This window comes from Microtus oregoni, unplaced genomic scaffold, assembly GCF_018167655.1.
Source record: "Microtus oregoni isolate MIOR12 unplaced genomic scaffold, Mior012 000038F_ref0000394, whole genome shotgun sequence".
Taxonomy (NCBI): Eukaryota; Metazoa; Chordata; class Mammalia; order Rodentia; family Cricetidae; genus Microtus; species Microtus oregoni.
The window spans coordinates 18,678,786-18,697,991 of NW_024543097.1; the positions used below are offsets into that span (position 1 = coordinate 18,678,786).

At 40.3% G+C, this 19,206-nt stretch overlaps 1 protein-coding gene across 10 annotated transcripts in view; it reads right to left on the reverse strand.

Moving 5' to 3' along the window:
- Positions 1–19,206, reverse strand: part of Pam (peptidylglycine alpha-amidating monooxygenase) — a 296,395-nt gene that overhangs the window by 161,556 nt on the left and 115,633 nt on the right. For all 10 annotated transcript variants that reach the window (XM_041631786.1, XM_041631785.1, XM_041631783.1 and 7 more), the window contains exons 2-3: positions 4,939–5,321; positions 3,894–4,014 (exon numbers count right to left, since the gene is read on the reverse strand). In XM_041631786.1, the coding sequence (XP_041487720.1) occupies positions 3,894–4,014; positions 4,939–5,033 (216 nt within the window). In that variant the 5' untranslated portion in view covers positions 5,034–5,321. The remainder of the gene's footprint in view (positions 1–3,893; positions 4,015–4,938; positions 5,322–19,206) is intronic.

Consider the following 19,206-nt stretch of genomic DNA (forward strand, 5'->3'; position numbering starts at 1 on the left):
TGTGTGTTCCCGAGTATATAAATACAATCTACTTAGACTGTATAAAGTTACTTTATGATTTCAGGACTGACCATTGGGTACAAGATAACCAATTGGTGCTCTTCCCTGGGGAAAACGTTCCTCATGCTCTCAGCATTCTTCAGTTCTTTGTATGGGTTTGTTGTTGTTTGGTTTTGATATTTGTTCCTGAAGATTGAGCACAGTACCAGGTGAACACCGAGCACACGATCCACTGATCACCTAAACCCTTGAATCTATTTGAAGAGTTTTGTGTTGATGATATGAAGACCATTAAAGTCTAAAACATAAAAAGAATTTTTTCTCTACTGTAGGTTGCTGAGGTAAAGGGTGCTTGCCTTACAAACCTGACAATGAGTTGTAGTCCCAGAACCACAGTGGAAGGAAAACACTAATTCCTGAAAGCTGTGCTCTGACTCCTATACACATGCATTTGTCTCTTCTCTTCTCTTCTCTTCTCTTCTCTTCTCTTCTCTTCTCTTCTCTTCTCTTCCCTTCCCTTCCCTTCCCTTCCCTTTCCTTCCCTTCCCTCCCCTCCTCTTCCCCTCCCCTCCCCATCCCTTCCCTTCCTCTCCTCTTTCTCTTTTTCCCTAACTTCTTCCATCTCTCCCTCCTCTTTCATACACATACTAACAATTATAGCTGAAACAAAATTTTTAAAAAATGATATTGTAGTAGAGTCTTAGATACTTTTCCTAAACAAACCAGTTCAGGTCAGGTTTAATTGAGTAATTTTTAATGACCGTTCTGTACTCCTGTAGTATCAGGGAGAACCAAAATGCAGACACCTTACATAACAGGGTGTGTTTGGGCATAACACTAATCTAGGATTGTATTCCATATGTGAAATGAGTTGATTGTACTATGTGAATTACCCTTATGGTTTTTCTACTTCTATTATACATCTGCTTACCTTCCTACCCCAGTCTACAATCTTATTTCTTAACCAAAAGACTTCCATCAGTCTTATCCATACCATTCTCATCAGTTCCATAACATAAGCAATAATCCCTAAGATCTAGGTTGAATGATGTATTTCTTGGACTGTTCTTGACTACTGATTGACACAAAGCTCTTGGTTCTCCATTATTTCCATATTTGTTATGAATTCTGTTTTTCTTGTTGAGACACAGCTGATGGGAAAACTTCTCAGCATACTTCCCAGCTTTATGTTTTCCTTTCCTCTTTGCTGTTTTTGTTCTTGGATTTAAGACGTATTTTCTTCTTCCTATTCCAGATATCCTATATTTTGCCCACTTATTCTTGTTCCTGGCCATTTTACTTTCTTGGATTTTTTTTTTGTCAATACTCATTTCCCCTCTATCTTTAGTCTCTTCATTCTAATTTTTTTTTATTCTTTCTTCCCCTTTTATGCCCTTTCTTCTTACCTTTATTAACTCTAATTTTAGCTGCATTTTAAGACAAGGGTGATTGCTTTTCTTCACTAAAAATACTTATGGTACCGTAAGTGTGAGTCCACCTCGTCAAGAGAGCCAAGTTGAGGAGAAAAGAGTTTTATATCTGTCTGTCATGGGCAGCCTGTTGTTTCTCATGAATGCTTACAAGTTGAGTCATCTGTCAATCAGTATTCAGAACACATGAAATCAAGCATGTTGAGGAAACATGGTGAAATATTATAGCTAGATCTAAGCTGTTTCAGAGCAACTGAATCTCTCACCCCATTGGACAGCTGTAGCTGCAAGTTAAGACAAACCTCAACCCAGCCTGGATGAAATAACATAGGCTAACATAAGCAAAGATGACCAAAGTAATGAAGTCACCAATGACTTCCATTGCTTCAGTCTCTCTACATTATCCCAAGCACAGCCTTCTGATAAAGCTTGTCCTCACCACATCTCCATGCTTGTCACTCACATAAGACAGGCAAATGCATTCTTAGCAAAAGACCTAAAAGTTGACTCGGCTGTTCTGGCACACATATATTTTTCTGGGTCAATCACTGTGGAAAGGAAGCAAGATCCAGCCATCTGCTAAGCCCAGTCCACTCACTCCCCATCTGGAGATGGCTTCTGGAAGCCACATGGCCTTAGAGAAAGAGCAAGGAGGAAAGGAACTCTGCTGCAAAGGCAACCACCAAATGGCCATCTCATGAGGCAAAATCCTCTGCCTATAGTGAAAAACAAACAGCAGCCATTTAGACACTCTATGTTCTCTTTCTGTGTGGTCAATTTGATAATCATAAGACTATAAAATTGAATAAAGATTTATTTTATGAAAACAGCTCTCATATATATATATATATATATATATATATATATATATATATATATTCGACTCTTCTATTTTTTCCTTCTGGGAGTACTGGTCACAGTAAGAATTGCCTGCTATTGTTGTTACTCAGTAACAAGGATAAAGGAATATTTTCAAATAGCGCTAATTTGTTATTTGATTAAAACAAGGATATTCTTGTGGAGAACATGCTAAAAGACCAATTTCTGAAACTGGGCTTGTTAACTCATTCCTGTAATTCATGTAGTGTGGAAATGGAGGCAGGAGGACTGCCTCGAGCTTCAGGCCAGCCCACAGAGGAGAGGGAGAAAAATATCAAAAAAAAAAATGAGAAAGAGAAAAATAAGAGAAAAAGAAAAAAATGACCAATTAGCAATTGTTTTATATAAAAAATAACCAGCTGATTTTAAAGAAGTATAGTTAAAAGCCCATTTAAAAACGGAAAAGAAATAAAAAACTAATCTCTTGGGTAGGGGACTGTGGGTTTTTGTGTTCTAGGCTTAGTATCTGACTTAAATACTACATAGGCTGATTATGAAATTCAGGGTCGGGGCAGAAATAACAGAATGTATAGAAGAGGTATCTGTAAAGTGACACGGGAATGCGGAGACAGAGAGGGTCATTTCTTATATAGCTGTAAAGTAGTTATCGACAACAACACTCAAGTCTTCAAATACTGTCAGGTTTTACCCTGAAGTAAAAGTCTAGAGCTCCTGGTTGTCCATTTTCCTCAATAAATAGAATACTTTTATTTTCCCAGTGCTAAGAGGGAAAAAAAGGAAATAGTACATTATCCGCAAGAATGAGTCACCAGCTACTGCGGCTCTTCCAGGTCCAGGCCTCTCCCCGTCTGTGGCGCTTCAACAGCACGGGGCTATCTTTTAATGACACACATAAATCCCCACTCTGGCTGGCTGCAGAGCATAATTAATTCTGGCCTTTTCATGCTAAATGAAACACCTTGCATACACGGCAGCGTGTCTTCGCGTCTTGTGTGTGCTGAGACATGGGATGCCTAGCAACCTTGCTCAACTTCACATGCTTGATGACACATTCGGGCGAGCACGGCCGCTACTTCTTCCAAAATTATCTCTAGAAAATTCATTCTGCCACCTGTATGAATAGTTTCCCCAACTTTCCAAACTGTGAAATGCTTTGTTTTTCAAATTCTTGGCAGCAAGCAGAATTTTCTATGTTAATTGTTTTGGAAGGGTATTTCTTTTTTTTTTTTTTTAAAAAAAGCACAGTAATCTGGTAGATGCAGCTGCTCATGTTATTTCCTTCATTAGAACATTTTCCATATTTTAGTGCATATTTAGATGTTCTGTTTCAGAGGCCATCTCTCCACAGAGAATCCCAAAGTGTAAACTTTCAAGTTTCCATTTCAAATCACAATGACAAAATGAGCAACACTTTAATAAGCATAGCCGACTATTCTGCCTCGCAGCCCTACCCCTTTTCGAGTATTCCAGCCTCGGCTGGGGAGTCTGGAATATTCCAGCCTCGGCTGGGGAGTCTGGAAAGCCAGGACGTCAGCCCAGCTCCAAGCGCAGGCTCCTTGTCTTAGCTTTAAGGTTCGACAGTGCACAGAAGAGCTGAATAATGAAGTACAGAATTCCACGCACCTCTTTAGGTGTAACCCCAGGCATGCGGATATCCAGTGCAAAATCTGATGAATCAATAGGAGTTACAGGTCTGGTGGTACCAAGGCATTCATTGGAAAATGATCTGGCAGTTTCTTTAAATCTGAAGGAGATAATTTGAACATAATTGGAAAGGCAGAAATAAATCCTATGGCCTGAAGTTTAAGGATGACTTAATGTAGGTCCAATAAAAACTAGAAGGTAACAACTCTCTAACAGCCTCGACACCCAGAATCCCGTTATTAGCAATAAGCTACATAGAGCCAATCTGTAGGCAAAAGACAATCAAAGCGAATAAGCAGGGCACACTTAAAGTTCAGCTCAATAAAAGCCTGTAATACATATTTATTTCTACTTAATGAAGACGTTATCATCCTCACACACACATTGATTTTTTCTAGCGGTAGGACCATAACCCAGTAACATTCTGTCAACCATGAGGGTCCAACATTACCAATCAGAAGCAAACAACAAAACATCCCTAGCCACAATCTTGCTAAGAACAGTTATGTGAGGAAGAAATAAAGACTGCGATGTGAATTACAAATGTACAAGTACATAAATATTTCATATGGTAATTACGAGGTGCGTGTATACAGCTCGATATTTCCTAGTGAGCTATTACAGCCAATGATCTCCCCACCACCGATCTATCTTGATATTTTATTCCTCCAGCTGTTATATACAGGAAGGCATTCATGTCTAAACAGCTATAGGATAGTTTCTGAAATATTTCCCCAAGAGGGAGCGATCAGTTCTGAAAGTCACAACTTCTAATTGGAGTTCCAAAAGCCAGGGTAGCAGCCAGGGTACAGGACGAGGAATGGGCTTTATCGGCAAGGCGCACTTCAGAAGTTACTAAGGCTACAATTCCAAATCGTTTTGGGTAGGAAAAAACCAACCTTGTAGAGACTTCCCTTCCCCAGGACCCTGGTTACTACAAGTGACTACATTTCTAAGGAGCATGTACCGAAACCACCCCAAGCACCTTCCTCCTGTAAAGGAAACAAACAAGCCAAACACGCACCTCTTAAAGACAGAAAGTGGGCTTCTGAAGGCCAGGCAGCTGCCTTGCAGGGCGAGCAGCAGCAGCAGCAGCACGCTGCTGGCGCGTCCGGCCATGTCCGAGCTGGGGCCGGGGCAGCGGGCAGCAGCCGGACCGGCGGGAGGGCAGGGCTGGCGGCCACCGCTACTTCATGGCCCCGGGCGACGCGCGGCCAGCCGGGTCCCCGGGATCTGGTCCCGGTGCGTGGGAAGCGGCGCTGGAGTCCGCTCCGCCCGCGGGAGCCGCCCGCCCTCCAGAGCGCCTTGAGCCCGGGGCGGCTGCTGGACGTGCGAGGTCCTTATCGCTCGCAATGACAGGGGCTGTGAGGGCTATCACGCAGACCCGCGTCACTCATCATTCGGAACCTGCAAAAATAGAAGCCGATAATGGATGACTAACACATTACAGCATTTGTCCTCAGCAAATCCCAGCCGAGGTTCTTTAATACACGAGGAGTTTCACAAGCTTGCGCCCAAGCCTGGGGAAAATGCTGGTCTGTTGATCTCTCTCCACCCCAGCGACAAGCCCCCTGCGACTTCACAAACCCCGAGAGCAGCCCCTGCCCTGTCTTAGCTTGCTCTTCCTCCCCTATGCCCACTCCTGGCTTGTTTTTGTGCTTTTTTTTTTAAAAAAATTATTTTACTGTTGTTTAATTTTTACCTATTTCTTCCTTCTGCTTTTCCCTCCAATCCACCCCACTCTAAGGTTTTTTTTTTTTTCCTCCATCTCTCTCATCTCACACAAAAAAAAGTGCTCCAGACCTCGGTTCGATGTAAACAAACTTATTCACTCAATCACTGACTAAGGCACAAGGAATATACCAGAGGGGCGAAGACAAAGCACTTAGAGACCATAATAATCAGGCAGAAAAGACGAGAACAAAGGCATTCCATGTATATGCACCTCAGGGCTACAGATGAGAAGAGAAAGAGGGGGCGACCCCCTGCCTGCACAAGCATTTCTATGTAAGTAATTGCCCAAGTTCTCAGAATTACTTTAAAACAATCTAAAACTCTACAGTTAACATGATATGTGCTTTGCACATGCCCATTAAAAATCTGGCATGTAATATACAAGGCAATAATTTCTTCCTGATAACAGCATGTATACCCAAAGAGGCGCTCTCCTAAATAAAGTTTAGGAACTGATAACAGAATTAGAAAGGGGTGGGGAGTGGAGAGGGGAGGATCTTAGCCGTCCTCCAAATAAAGTATATCTATAAAGACGATGGTGAAGAACTTCCCATTAATATGAACAGGAGAGGTGAGGGCTCAGGGAAGGATACTGTAAAACTAGGGTTGTTAAGATGAAAAAAGAAATAAAAGGAAATTAACAACCTTAAAAGAAGGTTCTAGATCAAGGTCCTCTTACGTTTCCTCTTCCTCTCCACACACTCCTCCCTCCCCCAGGTATGATTACGCAGCTGCGGAAAGAGACGCGTACAGCTTTCCCATTCAGTCTGAAACCCAACTATCTCACTATGGAAAGCAAGAATGCAACCCTACCAGACAGACTCCCAGGACCAGATCATGTCCCAGGCAATTGCAAATACCAAAGAGATTGTTTTCTGGAGCCTTAATTATACTCAATAAAATGTTACAGTCCACATTCTGTGAACACCACCTCTCTTACAGAAAAAGAGGCATACTTTTGAATATTTCTGGCTGGTGGGATAGTCAAAATCATATCTTTGTCCCCGATACTGTGATTCCCTTTCCCACCCCTTTTGCAAGTGCCTAAGTTTGCATGCTTTTTCCTTAGGCTAATCTTAGCCAGTTTCTTCAAGAGGCCTTTAGGCTTAGAGGAAATTTCCCTCTGGTGTCAGCAGAAGCCACATGAAAAAAGTGTGACTTCCCAAGTTCAACCAGAGTAAACCCTAAAACAATCACGCTTTGACTTTACCAGTTGCTCTGAATATTTGTCAGATTATTGAGTCTGAAAAGGATAGTCAGCATTAATTTAAAATCTATCATTCACATTGTGAAACTAACTTCTATGAAATAGACTTCTCAATCCTTATTTTAATCCATAAATATAAGGATGGCTCAAACGATACCAAATCCGTTGATTTGATGAATAAAAAACGTATAGCATAAGTCAGGGGCTGCGGGACAGCAGCTTCATGGTACGACTTTCGTTTAGCAAGCTGGGGGCTCTGAGTTCAATTGCTAGTACCAATAAATAAATAAATGAAAGACAACTGGATAGCTTAGACATTCTCCACAATAGCATGCTAGCCTCTGAACTGCCCTCTAGGAATCAGGATATATTGAAGCTAAGACACGTGTGTGTGTGTGTGTGTGTGTGTGTGTGTGTGTGTGTAAAACCAAGAACATAAACGCTAACTGCAAACTGAACAATAGTCATCATGGCCAGTATTATCTACGTTAATCACTACACACCAAATATAAATTAGCTACAAATTAATATCCAAATACCCCAGGGATGCTTGGGGCTCACCAGCACCCATAGATCACAGGTGATTTACATCAGCAACGACATTTTTAAAAGACTGATATTGTTTGTTTCTTTGCCTTTGGCTTCCTGTTTGAGACCAGCAACAAAACCCTTCAGCTCTGTCTGGCCTGCTGGGGATGGTTGTGCTGGTGTGGAAGGCTGTGCTATTGTCTTTGCTCCCAACCAAGTACGGCGCTGTCAAATGAGAATGTGGAGTATCCCCAAAGCTCTTTTCAAAAATATATATGTTAGAAAAGGAATTCTATTTCATTCAGAACCGCATTCAAGGACAGGTCTTACTTTAGCAGGCAAGGAGGCTTGCAATTAAAGAAAGCACTTGAAAAACAAACTTATTATTAAAATTCTGTAACAGGAACACACCCTTAAGTACTAGCCTTGGAAATAAAACTCCACTTAACCGTTCAATTGATTTTATTACCTTTGATGTACCTCAACCACTACTTACAAAGAAGAGAATTGAAGCTGTGGGTAGAGGCAAGGATGACATCTTCAACCATAAATACAATGCCTTTTATTATAGAAAAGAAAGCTAATGGTGAGCCTTAAAACCTTTCAAAGATGGAGTACAAATTATACTATGGAAGTAAAAATGTTTAACCATTACCATTTCATTTTTATTTCTTATTCATTCCTATTAATGTGCAGAAATGAAATATTCCTATTAATTGAATGACATATTCACATTTTTGTATTTTAAAAATTTTTAAATTTCAAATTATATGTTCCTGAGATAACACATTTATTCATTCAAAATCCTTACCTTTGTATATTGCACAAGACATTATGATACATATTTGGGCTTATAAGATGACTAGAGCTAAAAAGGGAAAATAATTTACTAAGGAAATGAGAATCTCACACAACTGATGGAAGAACTCTTCCTAGAGAAGAGCATAAAAGAGACTCAAGGATCTGAGAAATGGAGGCATCTTCAAGATGAAAATAAACGAGAAGTTCAACAGCATCTTCAGCAGAAGGCACAGCCCGGGCATTCCTAGTACAGGGGACAGCAGGAGCAAAGGGCCCGGGTGGGGGTGGAAGCAGAGGAAATGATGTGTTTGAGGGACAGTAATAAAAGCTCTGTCTCCTGGAGACAGGAACTCCAGATGCACCATTTTATCTGCAAGACAAAGCACATCTACTGTTTATATCTCTGTAATTTCACCGGGTAAGGATGATTTATAGTTTATGCCTGTGTGGATATTAATTCTAGAAGCAGATCATTAGGTAGTAAGTCAGGGCCGCACTGCAGGACCGTGAGATGAAGTGAGATCTTAGAGAGTGTTGACTGTTCTCAATAGTCCCATTGAACACAGAAAGAAGAAATCCCTGAAACCTGTACCGGGTTAAAGAATTAAACAGACATGCTGACTATTTGTTCATGGACTAATCTACTCAGTGGCTACTCGGAAACTGAAGGAAACCTATTTGGTATCTAGCTCTAGCTGACTGAGCGGGGTGAAAGTCTCTGGGTGCCTTAGTTTCTTCACCAACAGAAATGATCACAACGCCTACTTCTTAAGAGTGATTCGAGGAACAGGTGGATTAATCTCCTAAGGGCAGAGCCCATATGTACTAAAGGCTTGTGGTTATTGCTACTCCAAATACATATTCAGTACCATAATGTTGAAGATAGTGATAACCAAACAGATAAGCTCTTACTCTTATAGAAAGTCCTTTCTAGTGTGGGGAAGAATAGCTACTAAACTATGAATTTCATCTACTTTTAAGGACATTGTAGGAAGCTTCCTAGCATGATATGAGTGAAGGATGGATTACCCATTCACACAGTAACCTGATTTCTGGGCAGTTATTCTTGAAGAAAACCTAAATGATGACACAGAAATGTCAACAAAGGTATTTAATAGTACTGTTCAAAATAACAAAGAACTAGATGTCTTTAATAGTAACAGTGGAAGCCTTGAAACGTACATCAAAAGCAGATTGCTAATACCTTTTTAGCTAAAACTTACAAAAGTTAGATATGAGGTATCCCTTTTTTTTCATGGCCAGATTTCTTGAATTTTATTGAGAACGCAAAGAGCAAGACACACCCTAAACCCTTTTAAAATGACAAGTTTCTATTTAAAGCCAAGAGCTCGGTTTATAACGCACTATTTTTCATTTCACATAACAAAAATTTTAAGAATCTCAGAGACATGTTCCAATTATAATGCAAATAGTACTATTTTCTAAAACCATTCAACATGGAGGTACTGACCTGATGCTTCAACACTCCAGATACTTTAGTGAGATTTCTGTTTTAAAATAAGAACATCTGGGCTTGTGAGATGGCTCATGATATAAAGCCACTTGTTGCCAGGCCTGGAGACCTGAAGTTTAATCCCCAAGACCCACATCGAGAAGTCTAGCTCTCTATGTGCATATCCACACATACACAAGCATATATACACACAATAAATAAATAAATATTTCAACTTAAAAAAGTAAAAAAGTTAAACCTACTACATGGCCAGCAATTAGTGCTAGATATTAGCAGATAAAGGCCCTCATTCTGAAGTCTTCTTTTAAAGGATGCTTGAGTATCCTACAAAATAACAGCTGACTTCACCCAGTGTCATCTTTTATGATTGTACCATCAAAAGCCAAATGCATGTATAATATGTCATCTTATTGGCCACACAGATGATTGCCACCCCTGGAAGCTTTCATTACATGGCAAGAGGATTTTTGTCTTGCTAAGATCGTGTGATTTTGACCATTTAATTCAGGTAGTCTTTCAACCCAGGTTTCTACTGTAAAGTTACTATTTTCCCCTTTAATTAATGTGTTTGGAGGTTATTTTTATTTTACAGGTATTTATTTTTTTTATCAGACTTGCAGTTTCTTTTACTTACTACATCACCATGGGCTCATGGTTCCCTGTTTTCATCAGTTACTGTCTTTATGTACATCACTTAGATGTTAGCTGTCTCAGTTGTAATCCTTCAGAGTCATCTTTGTGTCCCTTTTCCATCTGCCCATCATTCTTAGAATATTAGAACTTTCCCGTCTTTATTCCACTGGGTCTTTGTTGACATTTCAAAATGGACTATACACCTTATTTGGATTCTGATAGTGCCATACGATTTATGTGAATCTGAAATGCCCTCCAAAGGGCTAGTTTGGCACTCCTGGAAGGTGGCAGAACCTTAACTTTAAGAAGTAATGCCTAGGTTCAAGTCTCTTGTCAACCCTAAGATGGCTACCTTAATTAAGATATATACTTTCCTGCTCCCATATCCACCAGGTGCCCAAGGCGATGTCCCCAGTTAGTTCCTTGTGCAGCTGAGGATTGGGAAGCTGAAATGGCCCTATCCTATAGCCATACTGATGAATATCTTGCATATCACCATGGAACCTTCATCTGGCGATGGATGGATGGAGATAGAGACAGAGACCCACATTGGAGCACCGGAATGAGCTCCCTAGGTCCCAATGAGGAGCAGAAGGAGGGAGAACATGAGCAAGGAACATGAGTGAGGGGTTCACCCACCCACTGACAGTGGGGCTGATCTATTGGGAGCTCACCAAGGCCAGCTGGACTGGGACTGAAAAAGCATGGGATAAAACCGGACTCTCTGAACATGGCGAACAATGAGGGCTGATGAGAAGTCAAGGACAATGGCACTGGGTTTTGATCCTACTTCATGTTCTGGCTTTGTGGGAGCCTAGCCAGTATGGATGTTCACCTTCCTAGACCTGGATGGAGGGGGGAGGACCTTGGACTTTCCACAGGGCAGGGAACCCTGACAGCTCTTTGGACTGGAGAGGGAGAGGGAGAGGAGTGGGGGAAGGGGAAGAGGAGTGGAAGGAGGGGGAGGGAAATGGGAGGCTGGGAGGAGGTGGAAATTTTTTTCAATAAAAAATAAAAAAATAAATAAAAAAAGAAGTAATGCCTAAAGGGAGTCTTGGGTATCTGAGCACAATGAGGCACTAAGGAGAGGCTCCACATCTGTTCTCTTTCTGTCCCGTGTTCTCAGCCATGGAGAAATGGCTGTGCTCTAAGCACTCCTCCCAAGAGGTCTGCTGCCTCACCACAGGCCCGAAAGCAACCAAGCAAACCTAGTGTCGACAGATGCCTGTCCCTGTACAAAGAAATTATCTCAAGTACCTGATACACCACCAGAAAGCTGAGGGAAACACCACGTCACCAATCCAACCACATTCATAGTTCCTTCCTCCTGTAGGGCTCTCTGGTACCCTGTGCCTGTCCCATTATCTCAGTGACTACCCTGCTGTGCTCTACCTCATGGCTTTAGGAAAAGAAGGCAAGTTAATGTTGATAAGGCAAACTATAGGAAGCAAATGCATGTATTTAAAAAAGCAGAGATACTCTAACTTAGACTATTGTATTTCAAGTAGTATTTTTACATGAAGGGGTGAGGGGGCAATCGCTTTCTGTGAACATGCTTTTGAAAGATAAATCTAAATTTAATTTTCATCATCTAGGGTTTCTTTTGCAATCACAAGAAAACAGGGCTATTTGTGCCTCTAAAAATATATATCTTACTGAATGAGTCTCTTCAGATTTCAGTTCATAGGTTATCAGAGTTAGGTCGTGTTTAAGGAAAACAACAACAGACTCGTCTTTGCTGCAGACTAAAGGTTACGGTGGCCGTACAGCTGAGGTGCAATGTCCCTACAGCCCAGCACTATAGACATATGGCTGCAGAACCCTCTGAAGTGCAAAGCTGTCCTGTGCGTCACCAGATGTTTAGGCATCGCCTTGGCCTTCACCCACTGGAAGCCAGCAGTGCTTCTCTGCGCTGTGGCAGCCAAAAATGTCAGCAGACATTGTCAAATGCCATCCGAAGGGTAACATAGCTCTGCCTGAGAATTTCTGTTGTAGTTCATTAAGATGGAGCTTAATTTGATAACCAAGGCAATGTCATTTCTTTTTAATGCACATAACAGCCTAAAACATATTTATGAATATAGAACTTCTAAATCATTTTAAAACAATAGAAAATAACATTTGTTTCCACATTATCTCACTAAATTCTGAGGTTTGGGTTATCATCTCTCTTTTATAGATGAGAGATTTAAATATCAGAAAAATTAATTTATCTGTTTTAATTATATAGCGGTAGAGCTTGAACTCCAATCCTGACTTTCAGATTTCGGCATCTATGCTTTTACCTCATAGCAATCAATAGAAAATGGACCCTTAACATTTACAAAGGATACTCTCTTTAAATACAAATTAATAAGTAAATCTCTGAATACTGTTTTCTAATAAAATCATCATAGTCCATGTTTATTGAGAAGTTATTATATCCAGGTCGTCTGTAGTCGGCACTTCATAGCGTTTTAGTTCATTGTAATTCTCAGTGCCACTCTATGAAGTTTGTGTGGCCACTCCTGTTTCACAGAAGTGGGAAACTGGAATGTGGTGAGGACTGGCAATCCTGCTCAGAGTAGACAACCAGGATATAAGCACGCACTCCTGCTCACAGCACACTTCAAGTCATTAGCTGCTCAGCTGCACAAGGTAAACTGTCCTTGCACTCATTCGTTTAGTGGGAAGCAGTAGCGTTTCCTCTTACAGCCTTACAGACATTGCTCATTTAGTTAGCCAGCACAGAAGGAAACAAGGCAAAAGGCAAATGACCATGCTTCAGATTTGATGCTAAAGTAGATTATGTGTGGCTTACAGGGATCTTCTCAACTGCTTCCCAAGATTGGAGGAAAGGTTTCCAAAAATTTCACCTCAAAGTCAGATTTCCACGGCAACAATCAGCTGTGCCAAGTAGTCTTCTTTTAGTCAGCCTGGCAATCAGGAGTGCTAGTCTCCACTGCTCCCTACAAGTTCTCAGACCTCAAAGTCAGGAGTTGTTTTCCCTGTCACTCAGCATGAACATGCCATCATTATGGTTATCTTTTCATTTTCATTTTCTTTTTTTTATACCTAGCCCAGTCTTCCCATTTACTAGCTGATATCTTAAAATCAGTTACGCTATGATCATTGATGTTTGGGGTTATTTTCTTTATGGAGGAAGGGAAAATGCACGCTAGATACAGCATGAAGTTTATCATCTATAAATGCTAAATCAATCTCCTCCTCGTTTCTTTTCATTAGCAAAACACGAGATTGGTGGCATCATATGCTCTTGAATTTATTTGAGAGTCATCTCTCCTAACATGGTGCCACTCTGATACAGTCTTTGTTTGCAAGTCAAAATGGGCTTGATATCTGTTAGAATATATATATGGTAAAAGGTCCCAGAAGTATCACTCAAGCATGGGACCACTGCACTTAGAAATTGTTAACAGCAACTCTCTCTCTCTCTGTGTCTGTCTGTCCATCCGTCTGTCTATCCATCCATCCATCTACCCATCTATCCATCCATCCATCTATTATCTATCTATCTATCTATCTATCTATCTATCTATCTATCTATCCATCCGTCTATCTATCCATGCATTTATCTATCATCTATTATCTATCTATCTATGATCTATCTATCCATGCATTTATCTATCTATTATATCATATCTATCTATCTATCTATGGTGCGGGAGAATTGTCTGTATTCTGTCAATCATGTTATAAATAAACGCTGATTGGCCAGGCAGGAAGTATAGGTGGGAAAACCAGACAGGAAGTTGAAATGATGTAATGAGAACAAGAGAATTCTGGGAAGGAGGAAGCTGATTCCTCCCACTCCTGCCCAGACCACGGAAGCAGTAGGATGTGATCTGCCAAACTGAAAAAAGGTACTGAGCCACATGGCTAACATAGATCAGAAAAATGGGTTAATCAAGATGTGAGAGTTAGCCAGTGAGAGGCTAGAGCTAATGGGCCAATCAGCTTTATAATTTATAGAGACTTATGTGTGATTTCTTTGTGGTTAAACAGTTGGGGGTACTGGGGGGAGGGGACAGAAACCCAAACAAGCAGGCCTGGCCCCCCTCCATGTTACATATCTATCCATGTATCTATCTATCTATCTATCTGTCTGTCTGTCTGTCTGTCTATCTATCTATCTATGATTTATCCATCCATGCATTTATCTATCTATCATCTATTATCTATCTAGCGATATTCTATCTATCCATGCATCTATCTATCTATCTATCTATCTATCTATTATCTATCTATCTATCTATCTATCTATCTATCTATCTATCGTTTACAGGATCTTCACCACATGTGCTTTAAATGTCTGTTAGTCATCAAATGATTTTGTTCTGGAAAAACTTTTTGAGGAGAAAATAGCGAGAGGTATAATTCTTGGTGAAATTTCACAGCTTTGACTAATATAAATATTACTTGTGAGCACACGCATCTAATTCAGTGTCAATATGTTTTACTCTACAATCCCTGGATTTCAAGCAGTACTGCCCTGCAGTTCTATGGGCTGCACTGGCTGGTACTCAAGAGGCTGTGAACCAGCATGGAAAAGCATTAGCAGTGTCTGATGACGTCACATAGGTGGAACTAGTCTTGGTATCTTACCCATCTGTCCCCCAGGTAGTTTGCTGATTTATAAGCATAGAATTTAGGTTTAGAAAACTCAGAACAATTCTCCAGCTATGACATCACTTGCATCTTAAACAACACCCTTGTTGAGTGAATAGACAGGCTGTTAACTGTTTCACAGCAATTTAGTACAGAGATTTCTGGACTAAATGATTTCTGCCCTAACCCAAGGGCCCAGATTCATAATCTATCTCAAAGAACACTTGGGAAATTAATAAATTCGCTTCTTCATCCTCAGTGAATTTTCCAGGAAGTCATCTGAAACTAATACCAATGATCTGACTAAATTTCAAATGTCAGTTTGGTTATTTCAATAAAGTATGAATCACCGAACAACCAACTCACACAGGTATTAAAAGATTAAGAACTTTTGCATTAACACTGCCCGCTTCCTTTGAGGGTCTCCGTGTTAGCAGTTTAATCTACGTAAGAGGAAGTTAGAATGTCACAGAGGGATGCGGCCTATTGAGTTTAAAGCAAATGTTAGCACACTGGACTCCTGAGAATGTGGTGCAAAGATGGGGACCTGCTGCCCTTGGGTTCTCTTGCTGTTAGTCAATACATTTTTAATGAGATGCTTATGACTTTTCCTATTTATTGCTCTACCTTCTTAGGCTTATTCCTGACGCACTGGCCTCTCCACTTCGTTAAAAGCTTCCTAATAACTTTAGAGGCAGGAGTTAAAACTACACCTTGGAGACTGGCTCAGACCTAGCCCATGCACTTACAGAATAAATATTCTTTGTTTTTATGTGTCTATTGAAAAAAAAATAGTGAATCTCCTTTCACTTCTCGTGTTTCTCAGAAGAAATTTTCTCCCAACAGCAGTGACTGCTATTTGCAAACTATTCTTTTGTTTTCCATTGCAAATGTTTGAATCTTTACAATAGAATGTCCATAAATATAGCTCTTCCTATTGTAAAGTTTTGCTCTTCTTTTCCTCCAGCGTCTCAGCTGTATAATTATAGTGTTCAAAGTGAAATCTATAATCGTATATTGCTATTACATAATTGTAAACTTATGGGAGTTTTCCTTAAAGATCACGGAAGAATGTCACAACATTTCCTCTCTTATATAATTCTGTGTAACTGGGTTTACAGTAACCCAAAAGAATCAAACAAAATATGTTCTACACACTGCCCACTCAATTTCTCAACTATGCAATTTGTGCGTCACTATCCAAAGTGCACCGCTGAACACAGCTGCCCCGGAAACAGAGAAGCTACAATAAAGTTCAGATTAATCATAAGATGACCATCTCGATTTTTTTAAAGTATGCAAATCACCAATGGAAGAGGCACAGCATAATAAAGTGGCGTGGATGCAGATTTTCATTTCTGGTCCATATTAATACCAGTTTTCTTTGATCAGCCTCCCCAAACTCCCCATGAACCATCAGCGGAGAGCTTCATAATTTTCTTCTGCCTGAAAATGATCAAAGCATCCTGATGTTTCTTTGATGCTGCTGCATAAACAGGTGAGGAGTTTATTTCATTGCCAGTAAACTGTTTCTTGCTGTCTTGAGCTTAGGAAGAAGGGGTTCCCTTCCATAAGACGCTTACAGACCAGCTTTGCTCTTTCCTGCCTTTAATCCCCTTTACAAGGTTTCCCAGAGAGAACTGCAATACACCTGAAGCTCAGAAAAAGAAGATGTCCATGAGCCTCCAAGCCTGAGAGACCACTCGGTGCAGTCCCAGTGGTATCATTCCAGATGCAGGCCTGAGCAGACCTAGTTCATCTCTCTTGCCTTCTCTCTGCATTACCCAAGTGATGGCTCTGATACTGAGTTATATCTAAGCATTGGGTATTCAAGTCACGGAAGAAATAGAGAGAAGGTAAGACTATGTGGAAAAGTGATTCCTACCATCCTTAAAGAAGGAAAATTCTCGTCAAAAACTGAGGGCATTTACGGACCTATACATGAAAACAAGGGCACAACTAACCAGCCAGCATTTAACATTGCATGCAGAAGGTAACACTTTAAGTACTCTGCGTGCATGATGTGTTTTAATTCTCACCATATCCTGCGAGCTGTTTCCCTATGTTCTTTACTCCACAGATGCGGGAACTGAGAAGTTAAAGAACTTTCTGCCCTGTTGTGAGGTGAGGTATAGGGATGGGAATTCAGGTTTAGCTGACTTAAGAGGCAGGAACTGTTGTCAGCCGCCAGGCCACCCTTGATACAGGTTACGTTTCTGGTATTATAAGAAAATACATGAAAGCTTACTGAACAATAACTGCTTGAGCAATGCTCCTAAGTGAATTCATTTTTGATCACGCATAATTAAAATCAACAGTACACCTAGGAATAAGATCTGCTAATTGTTTCATATAGTAAATCTCACCAACCCCTCTCCCCAACTCTTCTGGGAATCTGTGAGAAAAAGCTAATGGTATGAAACAGAGGGCAAAAATATTAGAACTGGAGTCATAAAACATGGGTCCAAGCCTTAATTTAGTAATCTACTTCACAGTGGCTTAAACTGAGGGCTGTGGTAAATGGTCCATCAAACGCTCTTAAAAGAGACAAAACAATTGGAGTCAATTCTGAAGAATAAAGCGATGGTGCAATCATAATCTCATATTAGGGTTTCAGATTCAGCTTTATCAGTAGATAAAATAGAAAACCTCTCTTTGATCTTCCTAATTTAGCACTACTCATTCTGAATCTATTTATAGCTCATCTTCAAGTATCTTTTCAGATAGTAGAACATGTTCAGACAGCAGACACTTTACAATTACTGAAGAGTCGAGAAAACGCATGGCTTGAGTACCCAATTCAAACGACATTCTTTTTAATCCAAGTGTGTGTGTGTGTGTGTGTGTGTGTGTGTTTGTGCACGTGTGCGCGCGCACACACACACACACAGGGTAGGGGTAGGGAGGGACAAAGAGAGTAACTCTCTCAGCCAAAGTTAAAACCATTTGATTAACATGGTCAATATCATTCCAATTTATATTTCATAGTATATTCCGCAACTTTCAACGATTGTGATCGAACACCTCAAACAACTGCAAAGGAGGATATCGAGGCTTACAGCCCATCAGCTGTGCCATGGTCTCACAGTTTTGTATCTGTGGTAATTCAGAACATCCTGGTGGGAAAGGAGCGGCAGAGCAGGGCTGCTTACTCATGGCATCTGAGAAACAAGCAGAGCAGAAGGAAGGAGCCAGGATCACCAGGACCGCCACAAGGGCACATCCTCAATGACTTACTTCTTCAACTATGTCCTACCTCCTCAAGTTTCCACCACATCCCAAGAGCTCCATACCTTGAAACAAGCTTCATCATGCAGCCTTTGAAGGACATTTAAGACCAAAGCAAAATACTAGGAAATTATCAATGGTAAATTAAAATCAGTAACAAAGATTTTCATTTGGTGTGCAAGAACTCACAGGTAATTAATAAGTCACAAGTTTCTGTCTCATGACAAACTCTATAAACTCAGAAGCACAGATCCAACTAAGCCAAGCAATCAGGAGTAGAGAACAAAAACAAGTTTATATTCCAAACACAGGTATTTCTGGAACAAACAGAATATGGAATGGTAGACCAAACCAAGTTCTTGGGATTTAAATGAGGAAGAAAATTCTTACTAGTGAAACATGCCTATTTCCCAAGAGTGGTACCGTTGACTAAGGCATTTAGTGGGATGCAATGCCCTGTAAGGCCCCTGCTAGAGAAGCACTGAGGGCCATAAGGGTGATGATGGTCACTGTGATTCACTTGATTCTGTTGAACTAAACACTCATTACTAAAGAGATGGTTGTTTAAGTTATTTTGATGGAAAATAGTTGTTTTGAGATGAAATATTAAAAATCGGCATATCTGCACAAATTTAAATCTTTTAAAATTTGTTTCCCATTATAATTTCAATAACATGCTTTTAATAATCCCATCCAGGCTACTTTGAAATGACACATGCCAAAAGACTTATTAAAGACCCAAACTATAGGGACTCTGTGGCTTTACATGCAAAATTCATAAATATTAAAAATGATGGATTTAGAAGAGTTCTAAAATCAACTAAGGGCTGAGGATGTAGCCTAGTGGTTTCAATCCACACAGCCTTGCTTTGATCTTTATGAACACCAGAGAAAATACACTACAGTCATTCAGCAGTGCCCCCAATCAGACTTAACCAGAATATACATAAGGAAATCATCCACATATAATAACATTTTTAGAGATTTTTTTTTTACTTTATTCAAAATTATTGGCCTGTCATTTGAAGTCTGAATGTCTGGTGAGGTGATCACCTCATCGACTCAGGAACAGATGTCAC